The sequence below is a fragment of the Ixodes scapularis genome, unplaced genomic scaffold (genome assembly GCF_016920785.2).
Source record: "Ixodes scapularis isolate PalLabHiFi unplaced genomic scaffold, ASM1692078v2 PGA_scaffold1__304_contigs__length_218370807, whole genome shotgun sequence".
Lineage (NCBI taxonomy): Eukaryota > Metazoa > Arthropoda > Arachnida > Ixodida > Ixodidae > Ixodes > Ixodes scapularis.
In genome coordinates, this window is record NW_024609846.1 from 187,453,100 (window position 1) to 187,477,975 (window position 24,876).

Sequence of the window (24,876 nt, forward strand, 5' to 3'; positions counted from 1 at the left end):
CTCCTGCAAAAGTAAACTCCACCTCAGCAGCCTGCTATTTGAAGCTTTCATTTTGTTTATATACTGCAAAGGCTGGTGGTCACTTTGAACTACGAATTTCTTGCCATACAGATAAAGATGGAACTTTTGAATGGCCCAGACCAAAGCTAGAGCTTCCTTTTCAACGGTGGCGTAGTTCTTCTCCCTGGGTAGCAATTTTCTGCTAGCGCACGCGACGGGATGCAAAAACGACTCGTGCTTCTGCATTAACATACCACCGAGACAACGATCTGAAGCGTCAGTTCGAAGTACAAACTTCCTGGTGGGATCCGGCGCTTTGAGGATCGGTCCCTCTGATAGTGCCTTCTTCAACTCGTGGAAGGCCTTTTCTTGCCTGTCGGTCCAACGGACACTATTGGGCTCCTTCTTTGTTGTCAGCTCAACCAGAGGCAAACTTTTTTCTGCATAATTCGCAATGAACTGCCGGTAATAACCGGTGAGTCCCAAAAATGACCTCACTTGTTTTTTCGTTGTGGGTCGCTGAGATCCTACCACCTTGTCCAACGTCTCCGGAACAGGGGCGAGCTCACCGTTCCCTAGTCGATGTCCAAGAAAAGTGACGTGCCTCCTTCCAACCTCACATTTGCTGGGCTTTACGGTTAAACCCGCGTCCTCAATCCTTTGAAGAACTCGCTCGAGTACACAGACATGCTCTTCCCAGGAATCGGTAGCAATCAAGACATCATCGATGTAATGTCGGACCCCTTCGATTCCTGAAAGCACCTCTCGCATGAGTCGCGTAAAGACTGCGGATGCAGTTTTAATGCCAAACGGCATGTACCTAAATAGATACAATCCCGACGACGTGGAAAACGCAGTCTTCTTCTTTGAGTCACTCGAAAGGGGGATTTGCCAATACCCCCTGGAGAGGTCTAACTTAGAAAAATAAACTCGATTGCCTACCTCGGCGTATACGGCATCTACTCGGGGAATGGGTTCGGCATCGGAGACTAGAATGTCGTTGAGCCGGCGGAAGTCAATGCAAACCCGGTAGGTCTTGTCTGGCTTTTTTACGAGAACCAAGGGCGAACAGTACGCAGAAGTAGACTGCTCAATTACCTTTAGTTTAAGCATTTCGTCTACCTCTTTTTCAATCACGCGCTCCATGGAAAACGGAATCGGGTACTGAGGCGTACGAATGGGTTCATCTGTGGTCAGCTGCAGCTTGCATTCCAGGAGATTTGTACGTCCCGGCACATCCGAAAATATTTTAGCGTGTTTCCCCAGAACGTCTGTGATGTCTTCCCGCTGTTTTCGACTGAGATCGTCAGCTAGTGCCACTTGCTTTACTCCCTCTGCACTTTTCAGGTCAAGGCATGGAAGCGGTTGATCACTTGTGTCCTCAATGGCTATCACTGACGACACTTGCTCTGCTGCGCCCGCTGCCTCGCGTTCTTCATACCGCTTGAGCATGTTGATGTGAAAGAGCTTGGTGGCGTGTCCTAGATCAACCTCATAATCGGCCTCGTTCCTTTTTCTCACCACTCGGTAGGGACCCTTCCATTGCAATTGCAGCTTGTTCTTCTTCGAAGGTATTAAAAGCAGGGCGCGGTCGCCTACTTTCAAGTCTCTCTTCCCACTTTTCTTGTCATACATCTTCTTTTGGTATCTTTTTGCTGATGCTAAGCTTTTGTGAGCCAGTTCCATAGTTTTCTCGAGACGGCTGCGCAGGTCAAGAACGAATTGATACGTCGTCTTGAGGCTGGTTCCTAGTTCATCTCGAGTCCACACCTCCTTTAGGATCGTCAGCGGTCCTCGAATATGGCGGCCGTAAATGAGCTCCAACGGGGAAAAGCCTAGACTAGCTTGAGGCACCTCGCGGTACGTGAATAGCAAAGGCGCTAGGTACCGATCCCAAGAGCGCGGCTTCTCCTGGCTCATCTTGGTCAACATCTGTCTCAAAGTGCCATTGTACCTTTCAACCAATCCATTACAGATCGGGTGATAGGGTGTGGTTTGTAATTTCTGAATTGATAGGAGTTCTCTCAATTCTTGCATCAATCCGGATTTGAAGCTTGTGCCTTGATCCGTTAAGATCTGTCGGGGAAAACCCACTCGGGAGAAAATCTCTAGTAATCCCTCCGCGACGGCGCGCGAATCGCACGATGGTAAAGCAACGGCATCGGGATACCTCGTTGCAAAATCCACCATCGTAAGGATGTACCGATTTCCACTATCTGAGGTAACTGGGAGTGGACCTATTAGGTCCATGGCCACCCTCTCAAACGGAGTATCAATCACTGGCATTTGCCCAAGTGGTGCCCTTCTTAGTTTCCCCTTCGGAATGGCCCTCTGGCACGTATCGCATGATCTGACATACCTCTTAATGTCAGCTAGGACTCCTGGCCAATAGAAAGCCTCTAATACTCTGTCAGTGGTTCGTTTGATCCCCTGGTGGCCCGCCATCACACTATCATGCGCCACCTCTAGAACATAACGTCTCAGTGGGGTTGGAACGACCACCTGCTTGAACGACTTTCCACCCTGTTTTTCGAATCGTCGGCAGAGTACTCCTTTCGAGATGTAAAAGTTGTACCTCGATCCATCCCTCGTATTGTACACTTGCCCTATTTTGTTTCTACAGACCTGCAACGTGTCATCAGATTTCTGCCTCTCTTTTAGTAGCTCAGAGGTAACTTCTTCCCTTTTTACTTCGTTAGATGTATTCGTCTTATCCGAAGGGATCAATCTATGTGCGGCTGATACATTGCTCATATCGATCGAGTCCTTTTGGGTATCAGTCATCTCTCCTTCTGAGATTGGTTGCATCTTTTGTCCATTCCAATTAAGATCAGGTTCATCGGCTCTTCGGGCTCCCTCAACGTTTCCTACAATTACTTCGTAGAGCGGTGCGTCCATGCACTTCACGAGTAAATCTCCAGTAAAATACGGGGAGCAGAGTTTCACTCTCGCCTCTGGCAATTGCAATGGCGCTCCATTTACGAGAATCACAACGCCCGTTTTACCCGTGAGATTGGCATCTTCCACTAGGCTACTTCGAACGATTACTGTGTTACTGCCTGTATCGCGCAGCACACTGACCGGTCTTTGGTTTAGCAAACCACGTACGACAGGCATATTGTTAGCTCCGATCAATCTCGTTTGTTCATGGACTGCACTAATTAGCCCAGTCTCGCCATCTTGAATAGGAGGAGGGTTTAGTTGCTCCGTGGTGTGCACTGATGAGGTCACTGTGCTCTTATCCGATACCGGATCAACAAAACACGATATTTGTGGCCTATCTTGACGTTTCTTGGGACAATCTTTCGCGTCATGTCCTGCCCTTCGGCAGATCGGGCAAGAAGGAATCTTTTGTTTGTACCCGCTTCGGCACTGAGGCGCTTTGTGGCCTAGCCTTCCACATAAGAAACACTTCGGCTTAGAAAACGTTGACTGGTCTGAGCTTCCTCTGTTCGACGACGCGACTTTCGGATCATCTCTAAAGGAGGATAGATTCTTCTGTTGTTGCGCCTCCAGAAATCGATCGGCGGCCTAAACCATTGATTTAAGCGTCTTACAATCTCTCTGTTTTAAGAAAACAGTGAGCCTCGCGTGGCATTGTGACATAGATTGTTCTGTCAAGATCTTATCTCGAAGCGCTTCATACCTTGAAGGCGTCTCTCCTACCTCCATCCACCTGTCAAAGTAACCTTGCAGTCGGGCGGCGTACTGACTAGCCGTTTCCCCTTCTTCGGGTTTCGAACTCCTGAATTTCTCCCTCTATCCCTCTGTAGTGAATCGAAACCTATCAAGAAGAGCTTTCTTAGTTGCTTCATAACTTAACGAATCCTGTGGGGATAGTCTACCATGCAGCTTCAGCGCCTCTCCTGTAAGACACATGCTCAGAGCTGTCGCCCATTTTGCTTCTGGCCACTCCTCTCCCCCAGCTATGCATTCGAAACGCTTCAAGTATGCGTCGAGATCATCCCTCCTTTCGTCAAAAGGAGGCATGAGCTTCCGGGGACAGAGATGAGCGGAGATCATTCTTCCATTTCCATGTCCCTCTGAGGCTTCAGGAGTGGTTGCCGCAGCCGCCGTTTCAGCTAGCCTTATACGCAACTGCAATACCCTCTCTTCTCTCTCTGCCTTATCTCTAGTCGCGAGTCTCTCAGCGGCTTTTTCCTCCTGTTCATGCGCATATTTCTCTTCCGCCCACACTTTTAGTTCATCGGCCTGGAGGCCCAATGCCTTGCCAACTTCTACAATATCTTTTAAATCCATTGCTTTGTAAATACCTCTTAACGATCCAAAGTGTCTCCGTCCTGTCGCGGACGCCAAATTGTCATGTCGGTTGTGATTGAGGGGTGTTAAGTAATCACACGGAGACAATTTGGATGCGTTAAATAAGCTTTCACTGGGCAACAAAAGGAGATTGAATAAAAAGAATATGTACAATGTTAATTGCGTTAGAGTTATTAGAGCACAAAAGTTTTACTTGAACGCGCACGTCGTTGATTTGTTGAGGGAGCAGGCAGTCGGGCAGTCAGCGAGGTGGTCGGGTGGTCAGCGAGTCGGACGGAGTCCGAGGCTTGAAGATTCAGATTGTTATCGCCGGTTGCTTTCCGCGCAGCTGAGTCGACCTCGTACGGGCCGGCGCCTCGAGCGCTTGGAAGCAGCGCAATCGTATCTCTCGGGGTCTGGGCACCCCGACGGAGGTCGTTGCTGTGTGCTCGAGTCTCAGCCGATGTTTCGCCTCTCGGAGCTTGGGAACCCCGACGGAGGTCGATGGTGCTCGTCCCGGACGGTCTGCGATTCGAGCTTCGACTGTCCCGAGCCCCTGCGTGCCGCTCTCTCTCACCAGCCCCTCGTCCTCTTTTTTCTTCCCTTCCGTCCTTTTTTTCTCTTCACTCTTTGTCCGGCAATGACCATGACATCCTGCTCCTCCCCCTCCCTCTGCCTCTCCCCTCCCTCTTCCTCTCCCTCCTCCCCTCCCTCTCATTCTCCTCCCCCTCTTCCTCCCGCGCGGTGCACCATGGGAAATGTCCCATAATCAGACATGTACAAGTTACTCAAAAAAAGTATTTAAGTTAAGTTACTGCGTATTGACCCCAGAAGTAATTTGAGTAGAGTAGAAATTACTCAAATGGAAATGATTGAGATAATTAATAATTACCGTAAAAAAGTAGCGAATTACTTTTGAAGTTACTTTGAAGTTACTTTTATCTGTTTGTTATGCTAAAAAGAAAGTACATAGGTTTTGATCTGTTAGAGAAATTGTGCTAGCCTAATATGGATCGCATTTTTTTTTCAAAGAAATGCTTTAATAGGTGGTTCTGCTGCTGCGTGCCAAGTTGGTTTGTACTTTCTTTTTTGTTTGGTCAATGATGTACTGCAAATGTGTCATTTCTCCTTTGAAGTTTAGCACTGCTTGAGCTTGATTTTTAGACACTGTTTGCTTGTTTACAGTGTTGAGTAAAATACATCTAAAAAGTACTTGAAGTAAAGTACGAAGTAAACTAGAGGTTATGTACTTTATGCAAAGCAATAAGTACACCGCGTGCCATGTACTTGAAGTAACATACTATAAATACAATATATTTCAAGGTAACGTACCAGCCCTTTTGACAGAATCTTTCATGATGCCCCTTCATTCCCTATACAGTGTTTTTTTAACTGGTGCGCATTCCTCCAGAGGTAATCGGAGGTGCATCAGCTTTTTACGAAAATGGCAGCAAATATTGTATAAAGTCAAGTCGCTACAAAGAGTTGTTTTACTCTCGCTGACGAGCTATTTGACACGATCAACTTATAAGCCAGTTATTTGTGTCGGTCTTATAGCCGCCATTTCTTCACTCAGAGAAATGACCAGATTACGTCTTGAACGGGCGTGTTTTCACACGACGATACGCCTTCTTTTTTTTTTCTTTTTTCAAAGTCGGGGAATGTACATTGAAGTCGGGAATTTTACTTTCCTCGAAAGTACAAGTACAAGCCCAGAGAATGTACTTCAAGTAAATACCAGTTTTTTAAACAGTAGTACTTTAGGTACTATGTACTTAGAGTACTTCCCAACACTGCTTGTTTGTTATTTTTTATATGAAAACGTTAGGGGAATTGCTAAGGTTTCTCAAACGATCTTCAAATCTTTAAAGATCTGCATAATCTACGTTTTGAGAGGGAAGGCAACGCAAAAAGGTTTCCTTTGTTTTCACCTTTAGCACGCGATTGTTTGAGTACAGCAAAAACTACGTGAGCACCAGACGAGTTTCAGAGCAGGTGCCGCATTCTGTTGCCTCCTTTGAGTGAGGATGCATAGTGTGCACCTCCTGTAGTGGGCGAGAGTTTCTACGTTGGGAACAAGCGGGAACCAGACCTTACTTCGAATGGGTCAAGTCTCGTTGAGCTTCGAGACACAAACAAATGCCAGTCTTCGGCTCTAATCCCGCAGTTACTCGGCCTCTCTTCGCGCCTGTTCGCTCCCCGTGCTTCATAGCAGTGTTGTTGCAGAGGGGAGCTCGGAAATATTTTGCGGGGTTTCGGGGTCTCCAACTCATTTTCTTCGCCACCCCCCCCCCCCCTTTCTTACGCCACATGCCTCCTCTTCTTTGCAAACATCAGCTGATCTTCCAACATCTTGTCTCTTTTGTCCAGGAATGTTTGTTGATAGGCAAAACGACTACTAAAATTCGAAAGTAATTTGTAATTTGAGTAGAAGTTACTCAGAACAGGTAATTAAAGTACACTACTAATTATCGAAATAAAATAGTAACTGAAAGTTACTAAAATACTCAGAAAGGTAGTTAAACTACAGTAACTTCAGTAGAGTAGTTGAACTACGTACAACTCTGCCCATAATACACCGCGCGGTTAAGCCGACGGCGACGCCGACGCCGCTCAAGCCGGAAACGGGCGACTAAGAGCTGCGCTCTAAAATTAACTTTCTTGATTATGATGCAAGTCGTAGCAATTCGGTTGCTGTGTGTGAACGCGGGCGGCCCGTGTTGCTGGTGTTGCCACGTCAAGTTGCTGGGCGAAATAACCCCGTCTGAAGCAGGCCTTATCGATCATCCACACTTCAAGAAAAGGCTATGAAGGCAGAGAATGGAGCTGTATGGGCCTTTTCGGCAGTGAAGAGCTGTCAGCACAGAACGTTTCTCCACGTGCTTATGTAGTGGCAATTTCGTTTTTGTTTATAAGTATTTACGGAATCTAAAAATTAGTGCTAAGCAGCGTGATTTACTAATAAATTTTTAACAGGAGAACGGGTGGCAGGCGTCTTCTTCATTTGGCTCGTTTTTTCTTGCTTGTGTTCGACCTAATCTTCCACTGGCACCATCATCAGCAAAACAACTAGCCTACACTAGGCTGGTAAATTCACAAACTGAATAGACGTAGGGGAATCGGTAGCCGAGTGGGCTAGTGCATAGCAGCTCGGAGCACGTGGAGCGAAAGCTCGCTCTCCAGAACCCGGGGATCCAGGGTGCAATACCCACCCCTGCCAGTTTCGATCTGGATGAGCATTGTACCGGCGTACGGTCGTGTATCACTACTGCGTGGTGCAGGTTAAGGACCCCAGGCTATCGGTTGTACTGCACTGGCTAAATTTCGCGTCAAAACTAAGAGACAAGTCACCCGTTAAGGCAGACTAAGTTAAGAATGTATAAACATAAAAAACACCCCAATTTCTTTAATACACGTCATCCATCTGGTCCCTTTGGCAACATTCATTGATAACAAACGTAGAGGCACTTCAAAATTGTGCAAACAGATTCATAATTTCAAATTACTCATGAGACACCAGCATTACTTTGTTACGAATGAGATCTAACCTTGATCTCCTCTCGTCTTGAAGAACATTATCGCGCCTGTCTTTTTTTACAAGATTTACTATCATAACCATTACATTATAACTTTATTTCTAATACCAACCACTCGCATATTTCCTCTCATTGATAACGTCTGTAAAGTGCGTGCAGTTATTGTTTCATAGGTGTCGTTTCTTAAGTCCACCTTGCCATTAGCAATAACAGACTGGAATAACCTACCTAACGTCATCGCGACCCATACAAATCATAACACATTCATATCCCAACTAACCACCCGTTTGCTGTTAAACTAATTGCAAATTGGTGTTTGTAGAAATGTTTTATTTGTGTATTCTTTTTTGTTTGTTTTTTGTTTAATTAGTTGTATTTTTAATGGTGTTTGAATATCTATTTATTTTTTTCTTGCATTATTTAACAATGTTTTCCAACCTGTACTCACCACTTTCTGCAATGCCCGGAAGGGCCCTCCAGGTTTAATGAGGGATGATGATGATGACGATGATATTTACTGTGCGCTGGTCGCTCATTAATCAAGGTTCATCACTCCTGCTGATGCTGTCCGAAGGGTAGGCGGAAAACACAACTAATTCGTTGGCAACGCTTCAGAAGCTTTTGCTTGGTGGCTGCTGATTCAAAATATCCTTAGTATTTACATTTCTTTTCCGACATTTGTGAGTTTGCTTTGGCAAGATTTCCCGCAAAACTTGTCCATGATTTGCCCGAAATGTTGCATGCACTACATGATGTGGACAAGCTCAAAAGAGAGTGGTGCGAAATTTTGCAATCGTACATACGCTGATCTCTGGATTGGAGGCCTTTTTACCCTCCGTCGCATGGGCGCTGCCATCATGGTATCACGTGACGCGGCCGCCATAAGCTGTCTCCTCCCTGCCTTGGCGAAGTCGTAGCATTCGTTTTTTTTTTTCTTCCTCGTGTTTTACCGCGCTTTTTTTCTTGCTTTGTGAAGCGTCATCTGATATTTTTTTTACTATCTGATTGCATGCCATTATTACGTGGATGACTTAAGTACCGGATACATGTAAGGAAAGGAATCAGCGGTAGCACTGGCGCACATTGAGTATGTAAATGTCTGACACAAACGAGGGTTGATAGGCCGATTATATATGAGAGGAAATGTTTTTTTATGTGATAGTGGCCTAGTATTGTGGCGCAATAAGATGCGCAACGTATATTTATGATCACACATTTATGATTTTAAGAAGAAGGCACATATGGCCAACGCAAGTAGGCACTCTGTGCGTTACTTGAAAGCATCGTGCTCTGCCTTCATAACAAATCCAGAACAGTTGCTTTTGATTATATGGGGAAATCATTTTTTGTTTTATAAACACTTGCTTCATCTGTTTATTTATGAACTTAAAGAAACTATACATGGCGTTCGGCCTCATGTAATTTATTTAGACACACAGGGTTCGCTCCCCGGAGTGGAAAACGTGTCAAAGACAGTTTGTGACTGCCTGACAAAAGCGCCTGAAGTACGTAATATGTGAGGCGGAAGAGAAGCCGCCTGCATAGAAATCACTCGAGTGCAGCGTTGTCGCCGGCGGATTTACTTTTGACGCCGCTGAAAGTAAGAAGCGTATGTGTTCAAACAAATAAATATTTGTCTACACAAATACATGAATTGGTACCTAACATTTGACTTGAGCGAAGCTTTCTGGAGGCCATTTCTCTTGTGGCATTTAATTTTATTCTGCAAATTATACACAAGATAGGCGTCATACTTCAGTTGACGGGTTTGTTTCATGTCATATTTTCAGTACGTTCTAAGGAAATGGCCATATAACAGATAGTTTCCTAAAGTCAACATTGTAAAATGCTGCTATTGAGTACTTTAGCAGGGCTGATAAATGAAAAACTTTTCTACTCCGCCTAGAATGGATTATCAAAACATCTTTCGAGTACTTTCTTTCTTTAAATAAACCAATGGAGACAATATCGCTTCTTTCTTGCATTTCATGCGTCATTACACCGGGGTTTTCTGGTCGGCAATTTTCACAAAACGTTGGCGTCCTCGAAAACAGAACGGTCTGCAGTAAACTTTCGAGTACCTCTGTTCTCTTCGATTCAGCACATTGTTAGTCAAATCGTCGGCCTGCTTCTCCACTGCGCCCCCAACCATTACGGACTTCGTTGAATAGTTTTTTTTGTAAATGGAAACTAGGATCAGCGGGCTTGTCCAGTACGGTCGTAGCTATGCGTAGTCCTCCTCCGGCATCGTTTCAATACTTTCGCCGCCGAAACTGACCGAACGAAGAATGTGATCAGAGGAAGGTTAGTAAGAACGTCCCGAATTTAGGCTCGTAACTTCGTCATAGTTCTCAAGGTTGCCCATTACCATTGTATCATCGGTTCTGTGCACAAGGGATACATTTATATCACAGAACTAAGCGAAAACTACCTAACACGCCAATACAGCTGCGAGACTGCTGAAACCAAAACCAACCAAATTGAAGCCATCTTATGGCGTGCGTGTGTCAGCACCTTCTTTCTACCGGTATTGTAATCATTGAGATAAAAAAAGTCTATACACCTTTCTATTAAGGCATATCGGGAGCGTTCATTGCTGTGTTTGTGAGTTATGCACGCGTACTTTATGATTGGCAGCAATTGCGAGCGAGCCCTGGCTGAACTGTAGTTTAGCACGCCTGGACTGATTTGTTTGTAAACAGTGCTTGATTGATTGTTTTAATGCAATAGCCACTTCATCTGGTTTTCTTGATACGCCATTTGGCCATTTGGCCATTTGCTGCATACGCACGACGTCCGCATGCGCATGCGCCACTCGTACGCAGACGTCGTCCTTGACGCAGTCAGAGAGGTCATCCAAAACGTTATGTTTGAATGAGTCCTCCACATCGTCCTGGACTCCGTTCTTGAGGTCGTCCTAGAGATTGTCCTGTGATCGCCCCAAGGGTCGTTCTAGACGACGTCTTTGACATCATCTTCCAGGAACTCATTCTCAACGCAGTCCTAGACGTCGTTCTTAAGGTCGTCCTAGAAGTCGTCCGTGAGATCGCCCTTGAGGTCGTCCTAGTGCGGCACCACAGGGCGAAGGTCCCAGACAACGGTATTTTTTGGTGTCCCAACCTTCGAGGTATGAATAAAGATGAAAGATTAATATAGATTATTGATTATAGACGTCGTTTTTGACGTCGTCCTCGATGTTGTCCCAGAAGTCGTCCTAGACGTCGTCTTTGACGCCGTCTTATCAAACAGATAAACCCGCGTCACGCATACATGGCGCGGGTTTAGTACGCACACATTGAAATGTGCGCCCAAGCTGCGAAGCGATTATCAGTTTGAGCTGAGCCAGTTGGTACTTGGTCAGTAATGGTGGTGAAAGAGCTTGAACATTAAACAATTGCGCTAGAGGAAGGACAATACACACATGAAGCTGCAATGATGGTGGGGAAGCAGCTTGAACAATTACAAAGAGGAGATAGAACGATTCCAGAGAGACCAAGCAATTTCTTAATTTCAAAGTGGCGCACTGCAGTCGCGTTAACGTCATTTATTGCGTCGTAAACAATTCATAAAATAAACTGTGCACTCAAAATTTGCGTCATCGTCTTCACAGGAATCTGCGTTGTGAGTCTCATGACGAATGCTGTCGCCATTCAAAGACAACCAGAAATAGTGGTTTCATCAGCTATTTTTTTTAATTAGCAAATTTCGCGAAACGTCTGTCATCAAGTAAGTTTTTTGCTAGTATATTTTCAAGATTTTTCGTGAATCATGTGTGCTGCCTTAGAACAAAGTTGGGGTAGGGGGCTTAGCGTCAGGGTTTTTGTAAGTGTAGTTTTTCGGCGATTGGGACACACTAAAAATACTGAAGAAAAAAAACAACAGGGGTGATCTATTAAGCATATTTCTTTTCATGAGATGCATTAAGCTGTCCCTCAAAAACGTGACTACGTCCGCAATCATACAGTAGAAAATATTAATTTCCTTGTTTGTTCTATTTTTTTTTTTGGAAATTAAACGCAACTTTATGTTTAGATTGTCAAACTAGACATTGAAAAAGAGGTTTGAATAAATTAAAGAAAAGTATCATCTATTGTATTGTATATTCGTTTACTAATATAGTTATCTTCGTTGTAATTGAGCTTGAGATTTGTGTTTGTATATTGTCCCTCTTATTGATTTGTGTTTGTCTATTGTCCCTCTTATTCTCCTTCTCCAGGGATTATTTTCATCATTCTTGTACAGCTCGCTTGCACCTTTGAATCTAATTGCATTATAATTATGCAATACCAGTGGGCTTTCGTGAAGCGTATTTAACACCTTCAACATCTTAATGTTTCTGTAAGCCGATGTGTTGCTTTAACCACAACTTAGGCTCTTGACACTAAATAAATATCTGTTACACTAACTTGCAAGCACAACGTTATGGCCGCTTCGACGTCTCTGCTCCGTGTCTCCTATTCCGTGAGATTACGAGCTTCTGAAGCGCATTGCCACATCGTGTGTTCCTTCTAGGATGAATCAATATTATTTTTGGGCTTGTGCCATTTAGTGAAGTACCCTATGTCGATAGCACACGATCCCAGAAAATAATACAAGCAGCGTGTGGGGAAACGGTTGCGAAGTCAAATGTAATCAAAGTAAACTTTGTTGCATGGAGGTCCAAACTGAAGTACTTTGACCTGCCGTACAATGGCGTCTTGCATCGTTGTTGTAGATTGTCAATTTGGTCAGTCAAGTGTGACCTCAAACTTAGAATTTTTGATGGTCATTACCTTTTAATGATTACACAATCGTCGAGCGATACGATGATCACTCTTACCTAAACTGTGGGTGGCCCTTTTTAATAATATACCTATCCGAGGATTTGCAACAGTAACACTGATCAAAAGCAGTCATTTGACTCGAACCACAATGCGCTTTTTTGCGTAATTCAGAGGAGAACATTTTTAGTCGCAGTGTAATGAAAGGATCTAAGCGGTTCAATAACTTAACATAAAATTCTAAAGTTTAAAAAAAAAACAAAAAACGTTATCGGTAAACGCAACCAGAAATGAAGAATTCAAGACGCTTTAACAAATTTTGTTGAGGTAACTGGCCTGATTTTTATTGTAGTTTTACCCTGTATCATGACAAGAAACAGAAGTTGTTATTTAACGTGTACTCACGCAGGAGCGTTTTTAAACTGGGAGGGAACAAGCTGGCCAAAGGTGCACTTTCTTATGGAGAAAAATACACGCACCTTAAGGCGGACCTAGACATTTAGTTACGCCACTATATCCTAAGTTAGCAATCGCAAAGAGTAACCTCGCCTTGTACGAATTCAAAGTTACAACCCCCTATTACGCCGTCGATTAGCAACATGCTCGGAAGTATAGACACAATAATGAGGAGTGGAAGCGTAGTGGCGCGGGTGCTCCGTCATCCTGAAGCAGTTAAGTTTTTTTTATGCGTTCCAAACACGAGGAGGATATTTCGACGCCGCAAAACGTTGGGATAAAGCGGGTGAAGACTTTTAGTACTTTTTGAAAACCTGCACAGAATAGTTTGTGGCGTGTTCGGAATACCTTGGGTTTCCACCGGAAGGGTGAGCATTTAAGCTTGGAAGTGCCCAGGTAAAAGAAAACAAAAATTATGCTTCAAGGTAGTTTTAGTAGCTATCGCGAAGAATATTTGCTCGAAGCCCAACCTTCAGTTAGTTCGGTTTTGAAATTTTTGCGAGCACTTCGAACTTTTTAGGCACTTTTTGTAGACTGCTTTCAAAATTCACGTGCCGATTATTAGGAGGTCGGAACCCCTGCACAATTGCGGAACAGCTGACATCGTGGAACGTCAAGATCATTCCATAACATAGCTCCTAGCGGCCAACGCTAGGAGCCAACGGGCCAATCAAACAGCGTCGAAAGTGCAACGTCACTGCGCTCATCACCTTTGTCTATGGGTGTTTTTTTTTCTACTCCAACCGAACACATTGGGTGCACCGTGACGTTGCGGTTTTAGTGCGTTATTGTGCAGGGATTCCACAGCTGCCAACAGAGGGCCGTATTTCGAGATGGGTCTATACCCAAGCAGCACAATTCCCTGGTTCAAGCTTGAGCCTGCTTGGGCAGCCGGGGAAAGTCTCCCCGGCCCAAGCACCATTTTGCTCGAAGGGGCAAGCTATCCCCAGCCTGGCTAGCCACCCTGGCAGTTCAGTGGGGGTTCCTTGTCTAGCCAAGCTTGGCTCTATGGCGTCTCTACAGCCAGGCCCAGGCTGGCAATTCAGTGGTCAGCCAAGCTTGGCAAAACGGTCTGAACGCAGCCTGGGCCATGCTGGCAGTTCAGTGGTCAGTCAAGCTTGGCAAAACTGTGTAAATACGGACTGGGCCAGAGTGGCAGTTCAGCGGTCGGCCAAGCTTGGCCAAACGGAGTAAATGCAACCTGGGCCACGATGGCATTTCAGCAGTCAGCCAAGCTTGACAATACGGTGAAAATGTAGCTCGGGCCAGGGTGGCAGTTCAGTCGTCAGCCAATCTCAGCTGTACAGTAAAGCTCGGTCGATTTACCTGCACCGGTGCATAAAAGTGCAGGGTGGTGCTTTCAGTGGTATCTCAATACACACACCAGAAGCACTGCCCTACACTTTTCTGCACCAGTGCAAAAGGTGCAGGTAAATTGAACGAGCTTAGTATAAACACGGTCCATTGCCAAGGACCCATTTCATTTAGCTGTGAGCAAACCTTGCAAGCATCCTGGGAGGCCCGATTTGTACCCTTTGATAAGCTTGCATTACATGAGTCTTTGCATCAAGAAATATGATAGTGGACAAAACCCATTTGCAATTACGTAGTTCAATTCGATTTTTCGCAATGTCCTCATGAGTTGCTAAATCGCAACAGAACAAAACAATTTAAAGTCTGCTATTTCAATTTCGCTACAAGTTTGTGGATGGAATGCACGAGAAAGAAGACTCAGAACAATGTTTTTTCTTTTATTTCTTTATTTTCAATTTTCGTTTTTGTCATGCTTGACATCACGTCTGTGAGCTGTTCAGGATGTCAGCGTGGACGTCAAAGTAGCCCTCTGGCAGGCTGCTGGGCAGGACAGTGACGAATTGGGCTGAGAGGATGGCCGCGTCTCGAATCTTCTTGGCCATCCTCTCAGCCCTGCCTCCCTCGCGATCCGGGGCCCCAGACAAGTAGTCCCCAATGGCACGCTCCACGTCGGCCACGTTGCCTCCCACTCGGCTCCGGATTAGAGCTGGAGAAAAAGAAAACAAAAAAACAGCAGCAGCGAATGTTATGCACCCCACAAAGCAAGTCACAAAATGCATTAGGGGCCCATAGAAACAGGGGGAAACTCTCGTGCAGTAATTTATTCCAAGTCGAGTTTAGGGCTGCCGAGAAAGAATTAGCATATTTATTCTAAACAGGTTAACCATTTGCTGGAAACTGTTCTTTACCAGTAGGAGTTGATCTGTAATCATAACCAAACAAGCTCGACCTATAGACCAATGCGCTGTTTTAAACAAGCCTGCATTTGGCCACATTAAATGTAGGCACTGTGCATGCGCGGAAATGAGCTTCCTGTGAGGTGAGGCGTTTGTGCACGCGCCATTTTGACAACAGCGTCACTGCGGTGGCGTGGCATCAAAGCCATGTGTTCGTCTACAAAGGCCTGTTCACACATACATCACAGCACCAACTCAGTGAAAAGCACCGACTTTGCACATGACCAGTGGTGTCACAAGAGGGAAGGGTGGGGGGAGGGGGGGGGAGTGCACGAGACGAGTGGCTTGCATGCTTTCGCATTCACAACTCGCAAGTGGAAAGGTGGGGGGGGGGGGGCACCACCTTAGGTGCAGCGCTCGGGGGGGGGGGGGGGGGGGTGTCATGGCGGGCCACGCAACCCTATATTAACATCACTGCATATGACCCCACTTTTTCCTGCTCACACACAATTCAGAGCCAGCTTTAGGCATTGACAGCAGTGCTGAATGTTATTTCAACACCAATATTAATCTGCTGACTAACCTAAGAATAAGCTAATGTATTCCCCGTTTGAGAGAACCCAGACGCTGCTCTCACCAGCCACTGCAAAGCAATGAAGCTTCATGCACGCGCACCATGGGCAGTGCATGATTATGAACTCTGAGCTCCATGTGAAATTAAATTTGTGCGACCAGGGGAACTAAGCCGCTGTGAACGACAGAAGAGAGCATGCGTGCTGGACAATGAGATGAAGAGGAAAAATGAAAAAGAGGTGTAACAGTTGAAAAGGCAAACATAAGAAACAGAATTAAAACAGGTAACCCCATGAGAGTTCGACAGGACTGCAGTTCCCGACTGTAACAGCCGAAATAATTTTTAGCTGGGAATGTATGAATGAGGCTCTACCGCATATACAAACAATACTTAAAATTCAAAGAATAAAATGTAAAGGACAAGCACAGGACAACCACATTCTTTCGTAATTGTCCTGTGTTTGTCCTTTGCGTTTTATTCTTTCAATCTTAAGTATTAATTTTCAACTCAGTGCAATTTGTTTAGAGTCCCTGAAAGATTAAGTTTTTCATAATCCAGATTCCATAGCAATACCACTAACATGGTGCATTACTTGAAACATCAGCTCACCGCCTAAGATCACTAGCCAGAAGGGAAAAGCCTCGACTTGATTAGAAAATCAGGGGAAATGACTAACCACGATGATAAAGAAAGTGCTTGCTTTATAAACACTTATTCAGGAATTATATGAAAATACTCTTGCCACTTTACGCGCACGTTTACAAACCACAAATTTTGCTTAAAACTGATCCAGTAATTCTTCAGATTCTTGGCAGCTGACGAATTAAAAGAGAAAAGTTCCCACCATTTTTAATTAGCAATGAAGGTGTGGAATGAAAACACCTTACCAACGGCCACGGCACAGAGCTGCGTGCCCCTGAACGGCCGCTTGTTGCCCCTGCGGCCGCAGATGCTGAAGTGCATCTGCACCTGCTTCCGCAGGAGCCGCTCCAGGGTGCGCCGCACAGCCTCCGCGATTGTGGTGCCACCCAAGCCGGAGAGCTGCTCCTTCTACACGAATAAAATAAAAAAAAAATATTGCACTTTAAGGATCACAGTTCATTTAATATGAGTAAGATGAAAACTGACTATGGTATGGCATCCATCTCACCTAAGTGAAAAGGTAATGTGAAATTGCATTAACTCTGTTGACAGTATTTACTACACTATTATATAAAAGAGAGTACGGAAGATCTAATGAAAATAAACCCTGAAGAAGGGGAGCAAGGGAAAAAAAGGACAAACACATATCTCGAAACACACCTAGCGGCATTTGGAGATTTGTGTTTGTCTTTTGTCGCCATACCTTTTCTCCAGAGTTACTACTGTGATTGTCCAGCTAGCTTCCACCTCTGCAATTATTGCATTATCATCATACTGAAGATCGATCCAGACTTTTACTGAAAGTAATTAATAGATCAGGTAATTGCTCCCTGCTGTTCTTGATGTTCTTGTTGCCTTCTTCCCTTCATTTTATACTTTCCAGCGAGCACTGATTGCCCTTAATCATTCTATATGCCCCTGTTCTTCACTCAAAACTATGTAGAGGTGTGAAAAAAATAAGGCCATATCTTCAATCGTAATGCTGCCTTAATAAGTGGCTGTCTGTGACTAAATAGAGATAATGGTTAAGCTAACATTTTGGTCAAGTTTAGATACGAAGCAGCTGAACATATGCCGTCGCTCCATTTCTCAAACCGATTGCGCCACAAGGCACTAACATATAGTGAAAAAAAGTTTGATATTCACCAGGACAGCCTGATCAACAGGGTTAATGAGGCGCCTCTCTGCTGCCTCAAAATCTTCCATTGTCGCCAGCGGTAAAATAAAAACCGCTGGCGGCACTGGGGCATCAGGCGGGCAGTTCGCACGCTCAAGCTGAGCGATGCGCACTGCCAGCTGTTCCTGGTTTGCCAGGACCTGCGCCGTGTCCTGGCGGAGAAGGTGCACCTCGTGCCGCACATCCAGCACCACCTTCAGAAGCTCCGACTGGAAGGCTAAAATAGAGGCAAAGAAAATTCTTGTGGTCAGAGATCTACGAAGGAAGCGTGCTGAAAACAACACTTCACCTAAGACTAAAAAGAAAAAAAAACAATGATAAAAAATTATAGCTCAAAAAAATATTTCCAAGCCTTATGCAATTGATGGCAGCAAATGTAGGCCGTCCTGCCAGTGGAACTTTAGTCGCACATATTGTTTACGTCCAAGCAATAAATTATACTTTGTTCCACCTTTCGAGAGACCAGAAACCTACAAATCATAGACGTGATTGTAGCTTCAAATTTAGCTACTTTAGAAATTCCAGCTCCAAATCTGTACCCGTTATCACCTCAAGGACCACAGTAAAAAAAAAGTCCGGCTCCTAGCGGATCATTACTAATTTCCCCCTTTATGTAGAGAATTAAGATACATGCAGGCACATTTTACATCAAATATATATTATCTTATGGAGCCGAACACATTTCAAATGCCAAAAGCATTGCTGCCTCCTCTGACAACGAAATCGTATGAGAACTACTACTTGCAGCGTATGAGTAATGTGCAAAGGTTCATTTTTTTCTTGAGGTGAAAACGAGTATAGCTATATTTGAAAATGATATCCCCAAATTTAGCTACTCCCCCCCCCCCCCCCCCCCCCCACCCCCCAACCACTCCCCTTGGCCAGTGACCATGGAAAGCAGGGTTTGGGGGGGAGGTGAGGTTTGAGGGCAGCACTGTTGAAGGCCTAGGGTGGCAAAATGTTAAGTTCACCTCTCGTCACAAGACCTTCGGAAGGGGCACAGCGTCACTGAAGGTGCGCAGCCTCGTGATACGTTGTGGCACCGGACTGGTGATTATGGTATAGCATCTACTACTGTCTTGTGTAAGGTGAAATAGAGCATAGGAAACAGCCTCATCACTCCACAAGATTTCAACACAATAGGTAAGCTTCTTAAAACAAGCTAAACATTAGTCACTTTTCTTAATCAGGCACTAGTTTTTTTAGATATTTGAATAATAAAAATAAAACAGCTGTCACTGATAATAAAAATAAAAAAGCTGGCTTGAACATGCAAATCAACCCAAGCTATGGGCACCAGGTTGCCCCACCTAGCCCAGAGTGGCGGAGGGGTTAAGGGCGCAGGTCTTTCTCCGCCGCCACTACTGCCGGCTAAATGGTGCCACCTGCTGCCCAATGTGTGTGCTTACTTGCACAGTGACCGACATTTTTTACTGATGTAAGCGATTGCTGGCATCATCTGTACAAAGTCTGCTTTGGGGTCCCTCAAGGCACTGATACCGACGGACGTTGGGGTTCCTTAAGATACTGATATCAATGCCACTGATAAAGAGGTCGCAACCGTTGGATATATGGAAAACTATTTTATCTCAGAGTTGATGAAATGACATGTCGCAACTAGGATGCTTTCATGTACGCTTTGCTCAGGTTGGCAATACTTGCACTTTCATAACGATTTCGTTTATTTTTTGCTTAGGAGCATGAGAGGTCTTCAATTTGTGATTCTGGAGTATGATCATTTGTATACGGAGTATTGCCATAACTGCAGACTTATGGCAAGGCCACGTCGAGGCATGTCCAACACTCCTGTTTTGGTGTAAGCACCGAGTGCCTGACTTGGGCCTCAAAACGTTTATTTAACAAGACCCCCGCCGCTGCCACCTGTCGGTGCCACAGTGCAACTGCCATCATGACAAGCATCAATGTTCAAAAAGCAGAACTGGTCTCATGCAAAGCTAGAAGTATGAACAGATAGGTTTCAAAGGTGCCCCTGCTGCACGAGGATTCATACAGCCAAGGCACATTTTCTAAAGCAAGAAGGCTTGCCACTCACGTTAAGGTTTCAAAGGTGCTTCTGCTGCACAAGGATTCATGCAGCCAAGGCCTATTTCTAAAGCAAGGGGACTTGCAATTCATGTTGAAGTGAGATTATGTAGATATCAGCAATGACCGGTTCATGTAATGATGTCAAACATGTTGTTCTTAGCAGGTAATCAAACATCTCATTCGTGAAATGTAAAACAGAGCATTACGAGTGATAGGCAGGTTTTGTTTTGGTGGTCGAACTATATCGAGAGTATGGGCATTTAATGCCATACTAAGGGCATTGGAAAAATGAAATGTACAGATGTGATTGTGCCAGTCTTATAAACTTGGTCAGGTCAATATTAAGCAGTGATCGTAATGAAACATCTGGTATGCTTACGGGACATGGTAGCCTCAACCACCTCAGCTGCCTCCAAATTCCGCCTTCTGGGGGCTTGCTGCTCTGCCAGGGCTGTGGTAAAGTATGTTTTAGTCTCAGATTAAGGTCTTTCAACTCGTCACACAAGTCATTCACACTTTTCAGCAACTACATATCAGCCATTTTGTCACAGCCAGCGTCCCTCTCTGCCCAACATCTCAAGGGCAGTCAATGTCAAGAAATCTGACAGATACGCTTCAAATGCACACCTTTTTGGGAGGCAAAGTATGTTTGTCAGCTCCACTTCCAAAATGAGCATAAGGTGTCCAAAGCTTAAGCTTGGTGACTTCTTTTATAAACGGTTTTCGAGGCAAGCAAAAAATTTTATGAATGACCGGAGGCAGCAGATTGGAGGCGACAGCAAATTTTCTGCAGTCTGCCAAAAAAATGTGCATGTGAAACGTGTCATCACAAATGCCGGTATAGACAGCCTTTTTTAAAGGGATGCTGAAATGAAAATTAAAATATACTTCTCACGTTAAGAAAGAAGTTAAATGTAATCACTGAAGTCAGCTAATGACAATCACACATTAGTATTTTTAACAGATGGTTATATTTTTCGTTCCAAACAGCCAATTCCAGCAAGCACTCCAAACAGCCAATTCCATCGAGAGCAGCCGTCGGAGAGCACTATGCTTCTTAAAGAAATCCAGCACCTACAGCGCGCTCGTGATCTAAAGTTTAACTTCGCGGGCAAGGCTACAAGGAGGCTGGTGTGGTTGTGAACTGTGCCACTTGGTAGTGTCAACATGTTACAATCTGGCGGTTCAAGAGGCCCGCTTCCCGCAGAAGTTGAATAGGCACGGGAGAGAAGGGAAGTTCGGTTCCGCCAAGGGAGAGAAGGGAAGTTCAGTTCCGCCAAGTTTAACAGTCTATGCACGCTCAGAACTTAGCACAATACCTCTAGGGAGTGGCACTGCTTTTATGTGAAGTTTTACTTAACATTCGGAAGCCTCCACCAGGTGTAATCTGGTAATATTTTTTTTTCGTTTTAAAAAGTCCTTTGGTGTCATTTGAAACTAAAAATTGGCATCTTTGTGGTGTGGCCAAAATGTGCTTGGTATTTAAACCATAAAATAGACTCTAGGCATTTTGCTGCAGTACCCCTTTAAAGGGATGCTGAACCGAAATTTTGATTCCACAAAACACGCGGTAAAAGTGTGCAATGGGATGCTACAAACACCAAAACACCACTCATACAGCGATATCTTGAACGGATGACCAAATTTTTCAAGAAAAGGAGGCGCATTTGACAGAGATGATGTCGTCATGTTTCTCCCAGAAGGAGGGGGAACGGCCTCGCGTCTTCTCTGCCTCACAGCCTTGAGGTAGCGAAGCGGAGAGAGGAGGAAACTCGGTATAGTGATGTCACGCGCCGCGTCGGCCTAGTTCAATCTGGACCTCTTTTTCCAAAAATACGGCCATCCATTCGAGATATCGCCTTACGAGTAGTGGTGTAGGGATTGTAGCGTCCCGCCTACATTTCCTGCATTGTTTTTTCTGAAATCCAAATTTCGGTTCACCATCCCTTTAAACTAATAACACTGGCTGTATCAGACGGTGGACAAGGGGAAACATCTCAGCTGTCTCATTTATGCTCATCAAATCATTAATTCCAACAGTTACAATTGTTACAAGAACCTTACATGCAGAATGAAAGAGGTATAGCAGCTCAAGAGTGAAGCCACTGATCTCTGACAATTTGCTGGATCGCGCATCCCCGCTTGGTTGCTGTAGCACAAATGCGGCCACCGCACAGTCACCTTGCCACAAAAAATCTACCTTTCAGAGCGCAGCTAGGGTGGGCGGCAGCGTGCTGAAGACACGTTTTCTGCTTACTTATTGTCATTCGTCGTAGAGGTTGTTTAAAACCTGGCGTAAATGGTGACCTTCGTTGGCCTTCGAGAACATGAGCAAATTTGTACAAAAGTCCAGCACCACAGGAGAAAAGCACAACTCCTTGAAAGCAAGTCTAGCCGGTTTAGCGGCATGATCGAAATTTCCTTGGTATGCCAAACTGCTGCATCTCTGTGCCTTCACACACGCGGATAGCGATCAAGAGTCGACGCCGTGTTGATGTGTTTTGCATGTGCAACGTGCGTGAAAATCTACGTGCCTCTGGAGCAGCGTTTTACTTTACTGTGGTGACTGTAGTGTCGAGACCGGTTATAACAAAATAGCGGCTACATCAAAGCAATCTCGATTTCCCATTCCCTTTCACACTTCGTTAACCAAAGTCAGTTTTAACGAAATAGCGGATATAGCGAAGTGATTTTCGATTCCCGTTGACTTCGTTATAACCGGTCTCGACGGCATTTGTAAATTGCGGCGTTCGTGGTCCAGATAAGTCTGATGCAGTGGCGACGGACGAGGGGGGGCGGCTGCGGTGGTTGAAGGGAGGCTTTCTTGTGGGCACTTACCGAGGTGGTGGAATTCATGAGTAATCGCATGAGGTTACGATAGAGCAGTTTGCAGTAAGTATATATGTAATTATTTTATTAAACAAAATAAAGTGTGCTATTTGAGGCATTCAGCAGTTCCAATGAACGCAACACTTTATGCTTGTTATATAATGAAGCACATAAAAAAATTTTCCGGGTTAGACTCTTTACTGACCCATGAAAATTACAGTATGAATGTTACTGGATCTTATGATTAGGCCTGCGCTGTGCTCTATAAACCGCCTTGCCTGGCGGTGAAGTCTGATCTTTGAGTAGCACCAAGCTGTTAGCTTGACCGGCATCTAAGGATGCGAAGGCACAGAGATGCAGCACATCGGCGTGCCAAGGAAGCTTTGATCACGTTGCGACACCGACAAGACTTGCACTTGACGAGTTGTGCCTTTTTCCTGCAGTGCTGTGCTTTCGTAAAACTTTCCACGCGTTCTTAAAGGTAATTGTCACCTGTTACACCAGGTTTTAAAAAACTTCTCCGGCAAATGATAACGAACGAGCAGAAACATATCTTCAGCACGCTACCGCCCAGCCTCGCTGCGCTCCAAAAGGTTGATTACCTGTGGCACGATGGCCAACCGGTGGCCGCATTCGAATAGCGGGGAAGCGCAAACCAGCAATTATCGTAGAGATCAGTGAGCGAAGCAGATTAATGCTAGCCACAGTTTGTTGAACATTTAAAAAATAGCTGATAACCTTGTATGTGATATCTCTAGAAATACAAACAAGCGGGTTAAATATACAACTTTCCTATGTCAGTCTAGATTATCTGTGAATCATTGGAAAGAGCCGACTGTGAAACTTACGAGATGTAGGAGCCCGACTTTCCTTGGACCACCCCTTACTGGATGGAGGGTCTGGGGCCCTGCGCTTGGGAGGGGCTGGAGCAAAGTATCACAATTTACTTTCCACATGGGCAATTATGGCTTAACCAGGGTGCCCCTTTTCTTTCTAAAATCTTAGACAACTTTTATCTACTCGTTTAGAATGCAATGCAATGCAAAAGGCATGAACCCCCCCCCCCTTTTTTTTTCCTTGCTGCCATACTGCCAAAATGGAACATCAGAAAGGTTTAGGCGTGATTGTAAAACAAACTCTCTTTAATTTCATAAATTATTGTTTGCTTATATTCACATAAAAGAGGAATTTTGTATCCACGAGCATCTTTCAAATAACAAAATCTTAAAATCCCAATTCAAATTAGCTGTTTTCTAAAGTCAAATGGAGGAATCACTTTTTACAGTTCTAGATAGGTTTGAACCTTCATGAATAACGTGTAGATTCTCATGTGTAAAACATGTGGAAATAAAGCAAGAACACTTACCCCTTGCACAGGCACCTCCCAGGCCAGTAGCTGCAAAATCAATGTCAAGTGTAAATACATTGTCAGTGTCTCTCGCAAGGTAAAAATAGATTAAATATATTTTTCTTTACTGTAGGCTAACTCACGTGGAATGGGCACTGAGAGACGCACAGGAGCGTCGACCGTGTTGTCTTTCCCAGTGGCTAGAACAGACATATTATCAGAATAAAATTAGGTTAAACAAAGAACCATTTCTTCTTCTGAAAATGTTAAATTGCTATGATCAACATACCTCCATCATCGGGCTCCCCGACATCCGTGCTTTCCAAGCACGAGTTCTCGAGCCCCTCGGTGGCCTTCCTTTCGGCCTTCTTGTATGTTTCTTTAAGAGAAAGCAAATTGATACAGACCCACTAATTATTTAGCTCGTGCAAAACCTGGTTTACAATGCTGCAATGCCAACCCATAACAGAGCAAAAAATCACTAAAACCAATTTACAATTTTCTAGATATGGTTGCTTTCACAGCTTACAATACCAAAAGGATATATTATTGTAGTGTTCTGCCGGGAAACCGGCATTTGGGGGCAATGCCTGATAGCAGCACTCGTTCAAGATCAGCATTTGTAAAGGCTTCAAATACTTTTTTTTTATGTACAGCACAGAGTGGTGTCTGCTGCTAGCATGAGAGGCGCACTGTTGCTTGCATCACTCTGAAATTTGATGCAAAGGCCCCATATGCAGTCATGGTCAGAAGAAATGCAAAGCATGTGCAGCTGCACAATCAGTTGTCGCGATTCCACAAACATCTATACAGAGCAAAATTAACTATGGCTCAAAAAGCAGCAATGCCGAGAGAATAAACACCCATGACTAACGCACTTAGTAGTGTATTTGCGTTTATGTGTTGAGAAAATGACTGAGAGAATAATACGAGAGCTCACAGGGACGGCGGAACACTGAACTCTGGTTGGAATGATTAGTGGTAGAAATAAAGCTAGCTGTTTTTATCTCCACTGCACTCATCAAACAGGTTTGAATT

At 44.6% G+C, this 24,876-nt stretch overlaps 1 protein-coding gene across 1 annotated transcript; it reads right to left on the minus strand.

Moving 5' to 3' along the window:
* Positions 1–14,805: 14,805 nt before the first annotated feature.
* On the minus strand, positions 14,806–24,415 carry LOC120836205. Its single transcript, XM_042290424.1, has 9 exons — positions 24,373–24,415; positions 24,128–24,217; positions 23,982–24,038; positions 23,857–23,886; positions 23,339–23,413; positions 20,041–20,112; positions 17,585–17,832; positions 16,684–16,846; positions 14,806–15,032 (listed from the first exon to the last, which is right to left on the minus strand). The coding sequence occupies exons 1-9, from the start codon at positions 24,413–24,415 to the stop codon at positions 14,806–14,808; spliced, it is 1,005 nt and encodes a 334-aa protein (XP_042146358.1).
* Positions 24,416–24,876: the final 461 nt, after the last annotated feature.

Coding starts and splice junctions, on each gene's coding strand:
- LOC120836205 (XM_042290424.1), bottom strand. CDS start 24,415: ATGCCGGTTTCCCGGCAGAACACTACAATAATATATCCTTTTG. Junction 24,039..24,127: donor CGGGGAGCCCGATGATGGAG/GTATGTTGATCA, acceptor TGTCTGTTCTAG/CCACTGGGAAAGACAACACG. Junction 15,033..16,683: donor GCTCTGTGCCGTGGCCGTTG/GTAAGGTGTTTT, acceptor CTTTTTCTCCAG/CTCTAATCCGGAGCCGAGTG.